At 41.7% G+C, this 17,250-nt stretch overlaps 1 protein-coding gene across 7 annotated transcripts in view; it reads left to right on the top strand.

Annotated features, from left to right (window-relative positions):
* The window catches only part of DUSP16 (dual specificity phosphatase 16), an 88,824-nt gene that overhangs the window by 61,967 nt on the left and 9,607 nt on the right, over nucleotides 1-17,250 (top strand). For all 7 annotated transcript variants that reach the window (XM_045465715.1, XM_045465710.1, XM_045465708.1 and 4 more), the window contains 2 exons: nucleotides 670-833; nucleotides 13,186-13,345. In XM_045465715.1, coding sequence (XP_045321671.1) covers nucleotides 670-833; nucleotides 13,186-13,345 — 324 coding nt within the window. The remainder of the gene's footprint in view (nucleotides 1-669; nucleotides 834-13,185; nucleotides 13,346-17,250) is intronic.

Raw genomic sequence — 17,250 nt, 5'->3', positions numbered from 1 at the left:
TTTGTTTTTATATCCCCATTTCACCTCTCTGAATAGTTGTCTTGGCTTATTTGCTACTTTTTTTATTTTTTTATTTTAAAATATTTATTTATTTTGAGAGAGAGAGAGAGAGAGCATGTGAGTGAGTGAGCATGTGCATGCCAGCATGGAAGAAGCAGAGAAAGAAGGAGAGACAGAATCCCAAGCAGTCTCTATGCTGTCAGTGCAGAGCCCAGTGCGGGGCTTGATCTCATGAACCCATGAGATCATGACCTGAGCCAAAATCAAGAGTCAGATGCTTAACTGACTGAGCCACCCAGGTGCCCCTGTTTGCTACTTATTTTAAATCCTCTTTAAGTTCCATAGGAGAGTATTCATTTGGGAGACTGGGGGCAGGGAGGAAATGTAGGGTAGGTGAGGTTGGAGAGAGGGAGAAAGAGACGGGTCCAGTTAGGTGTCCTCAGGGGTACGGCTCCCCATCGTGGCCCTGTAAGCCAAGGCTCACTGCCAGGCTGTATGCCAGGCTCCGTGGTGGACAGCTGTGGACAGGAGTACGTGTGTAGTGCTGTCCACTTGCATCTGTGGGATTTGACTTTTTTTTTTTAACCAGTTAGAGTTATATTTGAGCAGTTAACGAAAGGCTGATTTTTATCCTAGTGCATGGCATAGTAATTTTATGTGTATTTTTAGGTGGGTTTGCGGAGTTCTCCCGTTGTTTCCCTGGCCTCTGTGAAGGAAAATCTGCTGTAGTCCCTACCTGCATTTCTCAGCCTTGCCTTCCTGTTGCCAACATTGGGCCAACCCGAATTCTTCCCAATCTTTATCTTGGCTGCCAGCGAGATGTCCTCAACAAGGTGGGTGCTTTGAAAATATCCTTCATTGTAGGGTTTCTTGTTAGCAGCTGGAGAAATCGCGATTGCCCATCAGCTGTCGCTTCCAGAAAGGAAGTACAGCATTCTCAGTGTGACTCCTCGTGGCACTCGCATTAGCTTCTGGAGGGCTGTTTTGTTTGATGTTACTGATTGCCATAAGATGTAAATGTTGTCACACTTGCTTGTTCCTCAAAGATCCGGGAGACCTGGGATAGGACAGGATTTGTCAGAAGTGTAGCCGGATTTTCTTAGGGTATTAATTGTTCTGTTGTAGTCATTGGGCACACTCAGGAAGGCTGATACTTCCTAGATTATTTCACATTTGTAACTGTACTTGTTTACTGAGGCATACTAGAAAGGGACTCAGGCTGAGCTTGGATTGAGGAAGGGCCTCTGGCTGGAGGGACAGGGGTGGGAATAAGATGGTGAGGAGAAGGGCTAAGAGCATGCACTGCAGGCTGCCCCGTCAGAGGCTGCCTGGAGCAGCTTCGTTGAGAAAGAAGAGGGAGGAGCTCGGACTTGCTGAAAAGGTTCCCACACGTGAAGCTGGTGTGCCCAATAGAGGAATCCATAGTGATCCAGTCCACCGTATTTAATGGTACAGGTGTAACAGTAGTAGAACTAAGGTCTGCCTGCCTGCACAGCTTATATGCTCTTAACTGGTAGTGCTGGGAAACTGTGCTCTAACTTCCCAGAAAAGAGGTTTTTGTCTAAAAGAGCAATCAAAGGTCTTAATTTACCTGTTGGTGACTTACAGGTGCTACTTTATTTGTTTATTTATTTTTAAAGAGAGAGAGAGAGCAAGCAGGGGAGGGGCAGAGAGAGAGAGAAAGAGAGAGAGAGAGAGAGAGGATCCCAAGTAAGCTTTGCCCTGTCAGCACAGAACCCACTGTGGGGCTCAGTCTCATGAACCGTGAGATCATGACCTGAGCCAAAATCAAGAGTTGGATGCTTAACCGACTAAGCCATCCAGGCACCCCACAGGTGCTACTTACTTGTAAAGGGGGGAGGTACCTTTTCTCCTTGAGTAATTGAAAGAGTTGGGCTGACCATAAAACTAGCTCCCAGATTAGCACGTGAAAAGCAAAAATACTCTGTGTTTGCCAGCAGTGGGGGATTCTTTCTTTTTTTTTTTTTTCTCAAAACTCCCACCTCTGTAAAATTCTGCCTCGACATTGTTATTAATATCTCTGCTTTTACTGTGAGAGATTTGAAATTTGATAGTTTATACTGTTTTGGGTTTTTTTGGTGTAAAAAGATGATTTTATTAAAGCACGGGGCAGGACCCATAGGCAGGAAGAGCTGCCGATAGTTTATACTTTTATTGAGCCTTTCTGGTGGTGTCACAGTTCCTTTGAACACGTGATTATTGTTCTGTTTTAGAGATAAGCAACCTATGTCACAGAAACCAAAATTAATTTCCTACAGTCACATGCATCCCTGGGATAAAGCTGAAGATGTTTTAGTTAATCCTCAATCGGAAAATGAAATAAAATTCATCCTAGTTAAGGATCCTGTCCCGATTTACCCCTAGTTAAAACAAACAAAAAAACATAACCAGTCAGCAGGTGCTTTTACAAATAATTGTGTTATAGATCATTTTTGTTACTTTTGACATCAAGTTAAATGGCACATTCATTTTGCTATGTACTATTTCCAGGTTTAACATATGTGTCTGTTAACGACTCTAGCGGTTAAAATGGACCCTGGAGTTGAAGACATGGGGAGAGGATGGTTTTCTCCTTCAGCTGGTTTCTCAGTGGACACTGAACAGGCTGAAGAGGATATGTACACAGAAGCATTGGGAGGAGGTGGTTGTGGGGAAGGAATAAATTTATGGAAGCTCAAGGGGAAAACAGCCTGGGCAAGGACGTTTTGTGGAAGACTGTCAGGAAACTTCTTTACAGCAGATGTAAAGGATGGTGAGAAGTAAGCATGCTTTGAAAATGGTGAGCAGGAATCCCATAGTGACCTCTGGATTCATTGTTGAGAAGAGTCCTAATGCTGACAGGGATTTTAGAGATCATGCAGTCAGTCTCCTTTCCTTGATCAATGAGGAAGCTGATATTCCAGAAACATTAAGTGAATTCCACGACACCCAACAGATGAGTTTTGGGACCAGATGTGGCTCTGTTGAACAGATAGCTTGAACTGATCTTTCTGCTCAGCTCTCTGATTTAAACTTTCCAGGAGAAATAATATGCTGCTTCTCTTCCCGAAGATCTCCAGAGATGAAGATTTTGTAATTTTTCCTAATAGCACATACCTTTTTGTTAGAATTTATAAGCTGAAGTTTTTAAAAACATGGATGATAAGACCACTAATTTTATTAGTTTAAAAAAAAATTTTTTTTAATGTTTTATTTCTAAGAGACAGAGCATGAGAGGGGGAGGGGCAGAGAGAGAAGGAGACACAGAATCTGAAGCAGGCTCCAGGCTCTGAGCTGTCAGCACAGAGCCCAATACGGGGCTCGAACTCACAAACCGTGAGATCATGACCTGAGCTGGAGTCGGTTGCTCAACCGACTGAGCCACCCAGGCACCCCTAGTTTTCTCTTAAATCAAGTGACACCAAAATATTTTAAAAGCATATCACAGAAACTTTATTAAAATCGTATTTACCACTTAAAATGCTAGGCTCTTTATATTATTGCATTTAACCCTCATAATAGGATTAAGACATAGGTTGGCTCTGAGTTGTCACTTACCCAAGATTTTGTGGCTGGGAAGTCATGGACTTCAAAGCTGGTTAGTGGCAGAGATCATCCTCACTCAAGCTACTGTTCTGGCTTTAAGGCTTGTGTTCATATAACACCAGACATACCCATCTTCTAGAAGCTAGAACTCTCTAGAACAGGCTGTTATGAAGGACTGACGATCTAAACTGTTTCTTGAGTCACTGCTGAGATTTTCTTTTCCCTAGTTTTCCTACAGCACATTCTGTACCAGCACTGTCCACTAGAAAGGTAATACAAGCCATATATTTAAAATGTTTCAATAGCTTTATTAAAAAAGTAAAAACGAACAGGTGAAATTAATTTTGATAACTTTATCACAGTATATCTAGAATATTATTTCAATGTGCAATCAATGTAGAAAAACTATTGCTATTTTATGTATTTTTTGTACTAAGTCTTTAAAATATGGTGTATATTTCATAATTACTACCCATCTCAGTGTGGCACAGTTCAGGTGCTCAGTGGCCTCATGTGGCTTGTGGCTACCACAGAGGACAGTGTAGGTCAATACTTTCAACATATTTTAATTTTACTCAGGTTTCCAAGGCATAGCTCTTCTGTAAAAGACCGTAAGAAGTCATTGGTAGCAAAAAGAATAGCTTTCAATTTCTTTTCCCCTCACAACTGTACGTTTGTCTCTCACAGTCTGTTCTTTTATTCTCTAGTCTTTATACAAGAATTGGAACAGGAATAGCTTATTGTACTAAAAGTAGTTTGCCAGTGCCCAGTTCACATCTGAACTGAGTGGGATTTGCGCAAGAATCTCTAGTTACTGTTGAAAGACCAAAGTTCTTGATTTTCTGCCTTATCGCTTAACATTTCCAGTAGAGACTTTAGTTTCACACTTAAATGCATGAAATGTATGATGGAATCACCTGTTGTCAGTAGTCACAAAGCCAGAGCTATATCTGCAGTAAGTTAGCAGTTCTGCTGCCCCCTTGCCCCCCAGACAGTGTGCTGTTGGCACTCTTGGTGTTGCTCATTTCACTCTTGGAACCAGCAAGGTTGGTTTTCTTGTGCTGCCCGGTTGTGTTGCCTGCCACTGGGATGACTGCCACTTTCTCTGTTGTTTTCTTACCAGAACTAGTAGCCTAGACACAGAATACTGCCTTCAGGGTTTCCATATGATCTAGGAAGGCAAAGGTCAAAATTATCAGTAAAAATACACCACATGGTGCTCAAGTTGAGTAGACAAGACCAGTTCATTCCACAATGATGTACAAGACGAGGCGAGTGACTGTAGAACTCCCACTACCAACGCAGCCTGGAGTGATGGGTGACAGCTGGCCTTGGAGGTGGGCAGTTTTGCTTCCCAGGTCTTACCTTACCATGCATATCACTTTAGCTAAGTTGCTGAATCTCAGTTTCGTCACCTACAAACTGTCACGATTCCTGCCTTCTAGCATTCACGTGAGGTTCAAATGAAATCACGTATCCCTAGCACCAAGGACAGTTCCTGGTTCACAGGGCCCTTGGTCAATGTCCTCAAGAGGTGGGGTATACCAGAGGCTTTCGTGAGTGGTGGATACAGTGGGTGTGGTTGGTTGAGGAAGGCTGGATGGAGGAAGTAGGACGTAAGGTCAGTTTTGAAGGCAAAAGGAGTGGCAAATGCAAAAATATTTATTTGAATGGACTTCAGAAAAAAAAGTGACAATTCCATTGTCTAGAATTGCAGTGCCTGTGGTGATTTAATGTGATCTCTCTCCTCAGTCTAGCTGAACATGGGAAACTTGGCCAAGTAGAGCAGTTTTATTAAGGCTTGTATATCAATCTGTGTTCCATTTATTACTTCATAGTCTGCAACAACAGATTATAGGACCCTTACTTACAAATTAGTCCCAACTACAGGGCAAAGTTTATTTCATTATTTAGGAGAGAGAAACTTTGAGAGGGAAAAAATTGTGAATGGAAATCATAATGAATAATAAAATAATGAAATAAAGATTATTTTTGACTCAAAAATGTTATTTTTGAAAGTTTTCTTAATTGTATATTGAAGCAAGAATCCATCCATCACCCACACGGTTACAATTTTTTTTTCTTCTGGTGAGAACTTTTAAGTGCTGTACATTACATCCCCATGACTTATTACTGGAAGTTTGTCCCTTCTGACCATTGTCACCCACACCCCCCATATGTTCTCTGTATCTCTGAGTAGATTCCTTTAGATTCCACATATGTAAGTGAGACTGTATAGTATTTTTCTCTGACTTATTTCACTTAGCATAATGTCCTCATAATGTTGTCGCAAATGGCAAGATTGGCAAGATTTCATTCTTTTTTTATGGCTGAATAACACTTCATCGTATACCTGTACTACATCATTATCCGTTCATCGATTGATGGAACACTTCTGTATATCTAGAGTGTTGTAAATAATGCTGCAGTGAACATGGGGGTGCAGATGTCTCTTCTAGTTAGTGTTTTCATTTCTTTCAGATACATACCCAGAAGTAGAATTTTTGGATCATATGGTAATTTTATTTCTGATTTTTTGAGGAACCTCCATATCGTTTTCCATAGTATCTGTGCCAATTTACCTTCCCACAAGCTATTTTTAAAATAACATAAAGTGTAAGGGAACTAACATTTAATGAGACTCTTATATTATGTGCCAGTTATTTTGTCCTTATAATAGCTTTATAAAATGTACGTCATTAGCCTTACTTTACAGGTGAGGAAACTGAAGCTGAGAGAGGTTAGACGACCTACTCAAGATCATTCAGGTAACAAGCGGTAACATGCTAGGTTGTGCTTTGGTTTTTCTGGGTCCAGTACCCACACACTTCTCATTATTCCTGCCACACGGCATTCATCCATGCAGCAGGAGGGAAGGTAGGGCACACAGGTAGGTGTATGTGCTGTTAGAAGGGTAAATGTGGTTAGAGGAAATATACAAAAATTTGCTTCTGACTGTGTACATTTTTCAGTACCCCAGGAAACAAGATCCTCCGTCAGCTGAGAGTGAGGAGAAGGAATTTGAAGAAAAGGGGAAATGGGTGGAACGGCATGTAGGAGAGAGGGAACCTAGGGAAATAAAACGATTGCTGAGGGGCATGAATTGGAATTGAGATGGAGCAGCGTTGCTGAGTGGTTTTCTCTGGCTGTGTTCAGCTGCATGGGCGCAGACACAGGCCAGGCAGGTGTGGGTGTGGCTGCGTGGGTGCAGAGGCAGACCAGATGGAGAGTTAGATTTACCCAGGGCTGTAATCTTGCTGGGTGAGTGTGAAGAAGCCATAGTGGGACACAGGAGTTGAGGGTGGAGGCAAAGGAGTAATTTATAATGACGGACCACAGAATTTCACTTGGGCAAGGAAGGCAGACAGATACCATGAAGATGAAGGACCGAAAAGGGGGTAGAGTCAGAGAAGTGTAGATCCAGGGGAACGAAAGGATTCCAAGAGTGGTGGTGTGAGAGAGAGCGAGCTGGAAGGAGAGGAGGAAGGGTCGGGGGGGGGGGGGGGGGTTGGGGTGGGGAGGGTGAGGTCAAGATGAGGGACAGGCCAAGGTTGTTGGTATTGACCGGGACTGACCGGGTCACATTCGTGAATGGTGAAGGTGAGAATTTCAAAGAACTGAGAGACCAAGGTATCAGAAGGATATTTGAAGCCAGAGAAGATTATTTTGCCAGTAGAAAACATTTGTTCACAGACTTAGCACAAAGTTGAGCTACATATTAAAGGGCATAACGGGAGTGCCTCTGGAATCTTACAAACTGTGATGCTTAATAACGGGGCAGAGAAATTTTCAGTTGTGTAAAACAAAACTGAGCAAATTCCATAAATATCTCTTTTTAATGTAGTAAGAAGTCCTTGACATTCATGTGCAAATGAAAGCAATCATTCTATAAAACAGACCCATTCTTCCTAATAGTAGTTCCAGCCCAGCACCATCATCAGAAACATTGCCTTAAGATGCCCTCGAGCCACTTATATGTACATTTGTAAAAACAATCCGGAGAGCAAGTTAATAGAATGTATGGCTACATGAACCTTCAAAACTCAGCGATTCACCCACCTCTCAACCCTGAGGCCCAGCAGGTGCCGCCCACCTTACGGCTAGGCTAGCAGTAGGCTCCTGTGCCTCCACTGCTGAACAGTGTGCTTACCAGGAGATATCGTGTTTGTTCTCAAACCTGTTTAGGCCAGCGTACTTGTTATTATAATTGTGCACATTAATTAAAATATTACATACGCCCATGAAATATGAATGAGGGAAGAGTGTTGTTTTTCTATGATTTAGGTTAAATTTTTGGGACGATCCAGGAAAACCAAATTGCTTTACGTCTTTTTTCTGTCTAAACTAGGAAGCAGTAAGGCAACTGTAAAATACCTGAGGGGCAGCCATAAACCAGGATTCTGTACTGATGTTGTTTCACAGGTTTTTGCTCTTCTGAGAAATGAAAGCTCTTAAGTAGTATATGCACTTGGTTGTGATTTGCTTAAGAACTCCCATCAGCTAAACCATACAAAAAAAAAAAAGAAGCAGCCATGGTCCAGCATCAGAAGTTAGTGAATGAATGTACATTTATTTGTTTTAAATTAAAGTGGTTCAAGTGTATATGTATTATTTTACTGACTTCTGCACTGATGTAGTTACTGCCACCAGATTACATATTGTGTTCAATTTAGTAACCATTATTATAGTTAAATTTTACATGGTAACATATTTGGATTTTTGTTTGCCTTTTTGTTTTTAAAATTAGTCATGTTGGGGCGCCTGGGTGGCACAGTCGGTTAAGCGTCCGACTTCAGCCAGGTCACGATCTCGCGGTCCGTGAGTTCGAGCCCCGTGTCAGGCTCTGGGCTGATGGCTCAGAGCCTGGAGCCTGTTTCCGATTCTGTGTCTCCCTCTCTGTCTGCCCCTCCCCCATTCATGCTCTGTCTCTCTCTGTCCCAAAAATAAATAAACGTTGAAAAAAAAATAAAATAAAATAAAATTAGCCATGTTTTATTTATCAAGTCCCATCTTACGGCAAAAAGAATTTCAGGGAATAGTTGAATAATTGACTTAATAAACATTTTTACAGTAAAATTTTTTTTAAAGCAAGTTAAATTTACCATTAAGATCATTTCCTTTTTCTCATTTCATGTTTAAATTATTATTTTTTCATATGTATTTTTTAGGTTATTTATTTTGAGAGAGAGCATGAGCTGGGTAGGGGCAGAGAGAGAGGGGAGAGAGAAATCCCAAGCAGGCTCCACACTGTCACCACAGAGCCCTATGCGGGGTTGATCCTGTGAACCGTGAGATCATGACCTGAATTGAAACCCGAGAGTCAGATGCTTAACTGAACCCTCCAGGCACCCCTGTGTTTAAATTATTTTATCATCACTCAGTTTTAATATATTAGTCTTTTTCACCCTTCCCCTTTTGCCAGTTATTTAAAATTTAAAAACTGCTGGGCACCTGGCTGGCTCAGTCACAAAAGAGTGTGTGACTCTTGATGTCAGGGTTGTGAGTTCAAGCCCCACGTTGGGTGTAGAAATTATAAATAAATAAATAAATAAATAAATAAATAAATAAATAAATACTCAAAAAAAACCTTTACTACGTAAATGCATCTTTTATGGTACACTGTTTTATAAGTGAAAAATACTTTTGAGATATAAACAGCATTGTAAGGTTGGATTATTGATGTATCTTAAATATGTCAAGTCAGAATGGTGCCCTTTGCACATTTCCGTCTGTCCAGCATGGCGGTGTTGCTGAAGGTTGGTGCGTGGCAGCAGTCAGCACAGGGCAGTGGACCTGCACGCAGGGAGCCAGTTCTCCCCCTGCAGCAGTAGATACCTGTGCAAACATGGCAGAGGCCAGCACTGTAATGCCTGTGGCAACAGCTGAGGTGACAATAAGGGGAAACAGAGCAAAATCAACACTCTGTGTAAGTGTCCTCAAATGTGTCCTGAGTTTCCCTGAAAGTCTCCTCAAAGAAGTTCAGGCCAGAGTGGTCCCTCTACTTTCTAATTTATTAATGATAGTTGAAATGGGCATAAAGAATGAAATTAAACTTTATATTCTAATACTTGAATTAGTTACAAAGGATGTGTATATGTAGGCTAATTCCCTTGTTGCTCCATCTAATTTGCTTTTTTTTTTTTGAATGTTTATTTTTATTTTTGAGAGAGACAGAATGTTATCAGGGGAGGGGCGGAGAGAGAAGGAGACACAGAACCCGGAGCAGGCTCCAGGCTCTGAGCTATCAGCACAGAGCCCGACGCGGGGCTCGAACTCGTGAACTGTGAGATCATGACCTGAGCCGAAGTTGGATGCTTAACTGACTGAGCCACCCAGACACCACCCCTAATTTGCTTTAAACAGAACTTCAGCAAAGCATGGCCACTAAGGACAGGTTTTGGAGGTGGATATTCTTAATTTGAACTTTGACTCTATCCCACTAGCTGTGTGACTGCAAACGTTGTGTAACTTTCTAAGCCTCAGTTTCCTCATTTTTAAAATGGGGATCATAATAGTATCCATATCAGAGGGTGATTGTGAGGATTAAATAAGACAGTCTATTTAAGTTTTTTATTTTTATTCTAGTATAGTTAGCATGCAGTATCGTATTACTTTCAGTGTATAGTATAGTGACTCAGCATGTCCGTACATGACCTGGTGCTCATCATGACAGGTGCCCTCCTTAATCCCCATCACCTAGTCAGCCATCCCTCCCCACCCCCCACCTCTCCTGATGACCATCAATTTATCCTCTATAGTTAAGAGTCTGCTTCTTGCTTTGTCTCCCTTTTTTTCCCTTTGCTTATTTTGTTTCTTAGATTCCACATATGAGTAAAATCATATGATATTTGTCTTTCCTGGACTTATTTCACTTGGCGTTATACTCTCTAGCTCTAGCCACATCATTGCAAATGGCAACATTTCATTCTTTTTTAATGGCTGAATAATATTCCAATACACACACACACACACACACACACACACACACACACACACACACATGCCACATCTTCTTTATGCATTCATCTATCCATGGACACTTGGACTGCTTCCATAATTTGGTTATTGTAAATAATACTGCTGTAAACATAGGGACGCATGTATCCCTTTGAATTAGTGTTTTTGTATTCTTTGGGTAGATACCCAGTAGTGCAGTTAATGGATCATAGAGTAGTTCTATTTTTTAACTTTTTGAGGAACTTCCATACTGTTCTCCAGAGTGGTTGCCCCAGTTAGCATTCCTGCCAACAGTGCAAGAAGGTTTCTTTTTCTTCACCTCCTTGAGAGACAGTCTATTTAAATGCTTAGCACAGTGCCTGGAAAAAGTAGGCATTCATTAACTGTTAGATATTATTTTATTAATATGTGCCATGTACCATAATATTATTATTAATAAACCTCTAGCAAAGGTGCTCAGCAAATATTTTTTGACTGAATTTCGGTTAAGTGGCCATTTCTATAAACTGTAGGTTATGAGGCTACTTGTCAGAAGTATACATTGTTATGTTCTTTCTGTGGGAAAATCAGATTTGACAGTCACTATACACTTGTAACATGTTTTGTTCTTGGAACTACCTTTTGTCTTCTGAAACTTCTAGGTCCTCATTACTGAATTGGGTGGAAAGCGACATTACTACTTCCCTTTACTTCTAATTTAATAAACCTTTGTAGTACTGCTGGTGGATAGGAGAAAGACACATAAGATGGTTCATTTCTTTAAGGACCATTGGCAAGAAAGGCTTGAAAGGCTCTTAACTCCAGTGACCCGCTGCTGTTCTTACATGGGAGATACTGCGGTTGATCAAATGGTAGTAATCTCAGTGCAGAAAAACAAACGTGACCTTTGCTACATGTACACAAGTTTAAAAGTTGTAGTGAACACCATGGAGATCTTCACAGCCTAGTTATTAACCTAGCAGAAGCACGTGAGAGCATCAGCAGACTGGGGCTCTGGCACCACAGAGGCGTCAGTCACTCCAGGAAGCTCACCTGGTTCTCAAAGCCGTTTCTTGACATCATCTCACAGGTGAAAGAGGGTTTATTAAGTCTGCCTTTTATGTAAGATGTATTTCTTGTGGCAAATGTAAATGAAGAGACTCAGGGAATTGGCATGTCTCAGGAGGGAAAACAGGAAGATCATCAACTGTCTTTCAGGTAGTTGGAAAAGATTTGGAGAGGAGGTGCCATTCCAAGAAAGGGAATAAATGACCAGCGTTGCTTACAAGGGAATTATTTTAGGCTTAGAACACATAGAACTAAATGAAGGGGGTTTGTGTAGGCTTGTCTGGAAAACGGTAGACGGCGTATCAGTCGAACAAACACGTATTGAGTGTAACTACGTACCCGGTGCCAAAGGTAGAAAAACAAGTGAGAATCAGTCCAAGATCTACCTCGCTATTTAATAGGAGAGACAAAAATTATCTGCTAATTATAACCGTGTGCTCAGTGAACAAAGTACTTTGGAAGGGCAGGGAACGGAATGGTTAATTATGCGTCAGTGGAAGGATTACATAGTAAGGCTGATTTCCACAAAGCCAGCAAAGTGGAAGAGAGTCACCAGGAGGAGGAACAGGCACAGGAATGGTGTGAACGCCAGCATGGAAGCGTGGGCGTATACATGTCTTGTTGGGGGATTTGGACAAGAGCAGGCAGCGAGACGATGATGACATTAAAGTGTGAACAAAGCACTTAGCCTGTGTTTGATTGTAAGAAAGATCACTTTGGTTCTTGTTCAGTATATGGTTTAGAGATGAAACCCCGCAAGCTTTAAGAACTCCCTGGTGGCTCTGTGTGATGCTGGTGGTGGTGAGGGCTGACCACTGACTGAGCAGCAACCAGAGGGAACAGAGAGGAGAGGACAAATGGTGGAGAGGGGGAGGGTAGGTTCTACCAAAAGGCTGTGGCAGCCATTTGGATGGGGGTCGTGAAGGAAGCGAAATGAAAGGATCCTGTTTTCCAGCTCAAGTGTCTGAGTAAATGGTATTGCCACAAACCAATTTTGGATTCCAAAGAGGAAACAGGTATTTGGGGCACAGAATGATACTGTGTTTGAGTTTCTGACATTTTGAGTTTGAAGGGCCAGAGGAGCATACAAATAGAGACATCAGTAGGTGGTTGGAAGGAGGAGCCGGAAATGGAAGAGGATCTGTATTTACGAGTCAGTTGTCAGCATGTAGAGCTGATAAAGCTCTGGCAGTAGATTCAGTCTTCCACAAGAGTGTTCTGAGCTCAAAGACTACCTAGGACTGTGTCTTTGAGAACAATCAGCATGTTCGGTTTGGGAAGAAAATGTTCTTGTTGTGTGCACCTGTGTTCTAAAGTCAGAGCGAACTGTCATGGTTTTATTTTGTATTCTTCGACTTCTCTCTCAGCAGTGAAGATAATAGAGAATTGGTTGTATTCATGTTGTGTGTTCTTCAAGCATGCATTGGAAACAGCTTTTTTTTTTACCCTTAAAAACAATTCTGCTTGAAACTGAAGTCTCTAAATGTCATTGCGCTAGGTTTTTGGATTTCACCAATTGAATTAACTCTGATTTCAAGGAAACTAGTAATTTTGATCATGATATTAAGCTTTCCTCTTCCAAAGTGATTGTGCTCAGTGTGGCGCTCACATTTTAATTGCTCTTTCCCTCCACAGGAGCTGATGCAACAGAATGGGATTGGTTATGTGTTAAATGCCAGCAATACCTGTCCTAAGCCCGACTTTATCCCCGAGTCTCATTTCCTGCGCGTGCCTGTGAATGATAGTTTCTGCGAGAAAATTTTGCCGTGGTTGGACAAATCAGTCGATTTCATCGGTAAGTAGTTCAGGGTAGTATTACAGGCCCTTTAAGGGTTATAGTCTCATGTGCAGGTGCACCCCTCCCCTCTCTCCCTTTTTCTCTCTTTAGAGAAAAGGAGGCTATTGCAGAGATTTCAAAAGTCTGAAAACAACACATGATGCTGCTTATCTCATTCAGTGGCCAAGGTGACGTGCCATGCTGTCTCTAAGAGACTGGCCTTGTGACATTATAGCTAACTAAACCACTGCCAGGGTTAAGCCTGATGGCATCTGTCATTACATATTTGCAAGCACTTGAAATCAGTTAAACTTCTGGGATTAAATTTTGTAGCCATTTCCTCAAATCCTATAAAAGACTTTTGGAAAGTTTGGTGGCATTCCTTAAACTGTTTTTGCCTTGCTGCTATGTTTTCCCCAGAGAAAAGTCAAATCCTGTGAAAACAAATCCCATTACATCTAAAGTCTTTATGTCATGAGATTTGTAAGCTTCAGTCCGTGTGCCAGTAATTTCAAGTAGTACCGGCTCTAATAGAATTCACACACACACACACACACACGCACAACTTGGTCGTTTCCTTGGGGTTGATTGTGATAGGCTCTGATCTGTCCTGTGCTGTGTTGTTTGCTGGGCCTGGGCCTGTTAGTCCTGGAGCCTCCCGACTCCTAGCTTCAGGTGCTTTGTGACATTTTGGTGCCGCAGGATGAGGTCTTCTGGTGGTAAATTGGCGATGTGTATTCGAAATGGGGTTTTAGTGGAGAGTAGCTGAACAGAGGAGGTACGCTGTTTGCTTTTGAGCAGCGTGGCACGGTTCACTCTTGATGTTCCATGTGAGAAGTTTTTCTTCCCCCAGTCACAGAAGCTTGAGCACCCTAATCCACAGTTAAATACTCTGAATTGGTTACTGTAATTAAAAAAAGACCTAGTTCCTTTTAAGATGTGAAACGCTGTAAATTGAGCCCCTCAACTATACCCTTTCATCTGTGAGAGGAATTTTTTTTTTCTAGATAATGCTTTTGGAACATTGAGTAATTCCAAAACAGTTCTGCCTTTTTTTTTTTTCTTCAAGATTCCAGATTGCTGAAACTTTTCATCTTTAATTAGAATGCAGTCTTTGAAATGCCAGAAGATAAATGGCTTAGATAATTCACATTACAGTATTCACAAACAAAACTCCCCAAATTAATCACCCCCACCATTGTACTTCTAGGAAATATTCAGTATATCATTCAGTTTTTGCCTCTTTAAAAGAGAACAAACATTCTCTTTTTTTAACGTTATGGTTAATGTCCCCATTCCATGTCACATCAATCCAAAGACATTTGGCTCTAATTTCAGCTAAAAGTGCAGTTTCAGAATCTATTTAGAAGAGAACCTGATTCTCTTAACTCATCACAATGTCTAAGCTTTTAGGAGGGTTAGCAGAAAAGAGAGAATATGAATAACTTTGCCCCAACTTACTTTCTTCTTTCATGGGAGGTATTGGGGTCATCCTGCCACTTTTAATTCAGACAAAAAGAATTTACTGTGTTCCAACTTGGTTAAACACACCCAAGTACACATATTGTCATTTATTTGTAACATCTGAAAATATTTATACTCCTCATACTCCTCAGTATTTCACCTGCTTGTGCCTATTTCCTAGGGCCACTGTCCTTATCCCACCCAGGTCATTGAGGGCAGAGTGTCCAGCCACGTTTTGGAATCCAGTGCACAGTCACGGTAGTTGCTGGTCTCTAGGGTGCTTTACGTGAGGGTGGGTCATGGCTGAGTGCACGCTGTGAAGATGCACCCTCATACCAGGGCTTAGAAACTTCCAGGCTTGCAGGTGTTTTTTCTTTTTATTATTTAGGTAAATTCCAGTAAGTTTCTGGGTTTGTTGGAAGGACTCAAGTGTTCATGGAGTTTTGTCTTTGTTTTTAGTTCACACGGGCAGCAGTGAGCTCGGGTTGCCTGTTTGCACTACAGGACATGCACCAGGTGGCCCCAGTCCCAGTCGCTGCTGCTCCAGGCTCCTGCCTCGCCTCTTGAGTTTAAATGTAGGCCATACAGGGAGGTGACTAAGGGCATGTACTTTGGAGCCAAACTGTATTTGAGTCCTGTCTTCCTTGGGTACTAGTTAAGTGATTTTGGGTAAGGTCCTCCGTTTCCTGATCTGGAAACTGAAGATAATGTATCACTTTATAGGGATATTGTGAGGATTAAAATAGATAACGTACCTAGAATACCTTGCCGCTCGCCTAACTTATAATTGGCTCTTAGTAAGTAGTAGTGGTTGTAAAAATTAACATCTGAGAAGTTCTTTGGTTTTCTTTTTCTTTGAGCTGTCCTCTAGAAGCTCAATTATTACGTCTTTATTTTTAGCCTTTGTAACTTCACATCTTCACTGGCTTCCCCTTACCCTTTTGTTATCCTCTCTGCCCTTTGTTAAAAGATTTTTATTCCCAAATAGCTGTGGTGGCAGCTTGTTTTTCTTCTCTCCAGTTTTCACCATCAGTATTTTTGTTGCCCTCTGTTCAGGAACCTGCTGTTCTTAGCCTAACATTCCCAGACCCTCCAGCACCTGCTCCCCACCTTTACAACCTTTCTGTTCCCTCCCTGCCCCACACGGCAGACTGTTGTCTGTGCAGCCTCATTACTCCCAGTGTGTAGCTGCCTGGCACACACACATTGCTGCCAAGAAATGTGTTCTAATGAACCCAATCCAGTGAAATCACTTTTCAATCAGATTTTTAAAATACATCCTCAAAGGTGTCGTGACTGTAAAAGCAATGTAAATACAATGCAGAAAATCCGAAAAACAGAGAAAAGGAAACCTGTAACTTCAGCATCCTAACACATCTGTTATCATCGTTTTATTTCCTTCCAGCCTTTTTCAATTTTTTTTTAAATATATGAAATTTATTGTCAAATTGGTTTCCATACAACACCCAGTGCTCATCCCAACAGGTGCCCTCCTCAATACCCCTCACCCACCCTCCCCTCCCTCCCACCCCCATCAACCCTCAGTTTGTTCTGTTTTTAAGAGTCTCTTATGCTTTGGCTCTCTCCTACTCTAACCTCCTTTTTTTTTTTTTTTTTTTTTTTTTTTTGTTCCCCTCCCTCATGGGTTCCTGTTAAGTTTCTCAGGATCCACATAAGAGTGAACACATATGGTATCTGTCTGTCTCTGTATGGCTTATTTCACTTAACATAACACTCTCCAGTTCCATCCATGTTGATGCAAATGGCAAGATTTCATTCTTTCTCATTGCCAAGTAGTATTCCATTGTATATATAAACCACATCTTCTGTGTCCATTCATCAGTTGATGGACATTGGACTCTTTCCATACTTTGGCTATTGTTGATAGTGGTGCTATACCCATTGGGGTACCTGTGCCCCTATGAACCAGCACACCTGTATCCTTTGGATAAATTCCTAGTAGTGCTATTGCTGGGTCACAGGGTAGTTCTATTTTAATTTATTGCGGAACCTCCACACTGCTTTCCAGAGCGGCTGCACCCATTTGCATTCCCACCAACAGTGCAAGAGGGTTCCTGTTTCTCCACAGCCTCACTAACATCTGTTGTTTCCTGAGTTGTTAATTTTAGCCACTCTTACCAGTGTAAGGTGGTATCTCAGTGTGGTTTCCACTCACAGAGGCCCCCTTAGGATCTCCTGCAGTGCTGGTTTAGTGATCATGAACTCTTTCAGTTTTTGTCTGGGAAAGCCTTTATCTCTCCTTCTATTCTGAATGACAGCCTTGCTGGATAAAGGATTCTTGGCTGCATATTTTTCCTATTCAGCACATTGACTATTTCCTGCCACTCCCTCTGGCCTGCCATGTTTCAGAGGACAGGTCTGCTACTACCCTTATGTGTCTTCCCTTGTAGGTTAAGGCCCATGTGTACCTAGCTGATTTCAGAATTCTCTCTTTATCT

The sequence above is a fragment of the Leopardus geoffroyi genome, chromosome B4 (assembly GCF_018350155.1).
Source record: "Leopardus geoffroyi isolate Oge1 chromosome B4, O.geoffroyi_Oge1_pat1.0, whole genome shotgun sequence".
Taxonomy (NCBI): domain Eukaryota; kingdom Metazoa; phylum Chordata; class Mammalia; order Carnivora; family Felidae; genus Leopardus; species Leopardus geoffroyi.
The sequence above is the reverse complement of the archived record's forward strand: the minus strand, read 5'-3'. Positions and strand labels throughout refer to the sequence as shown.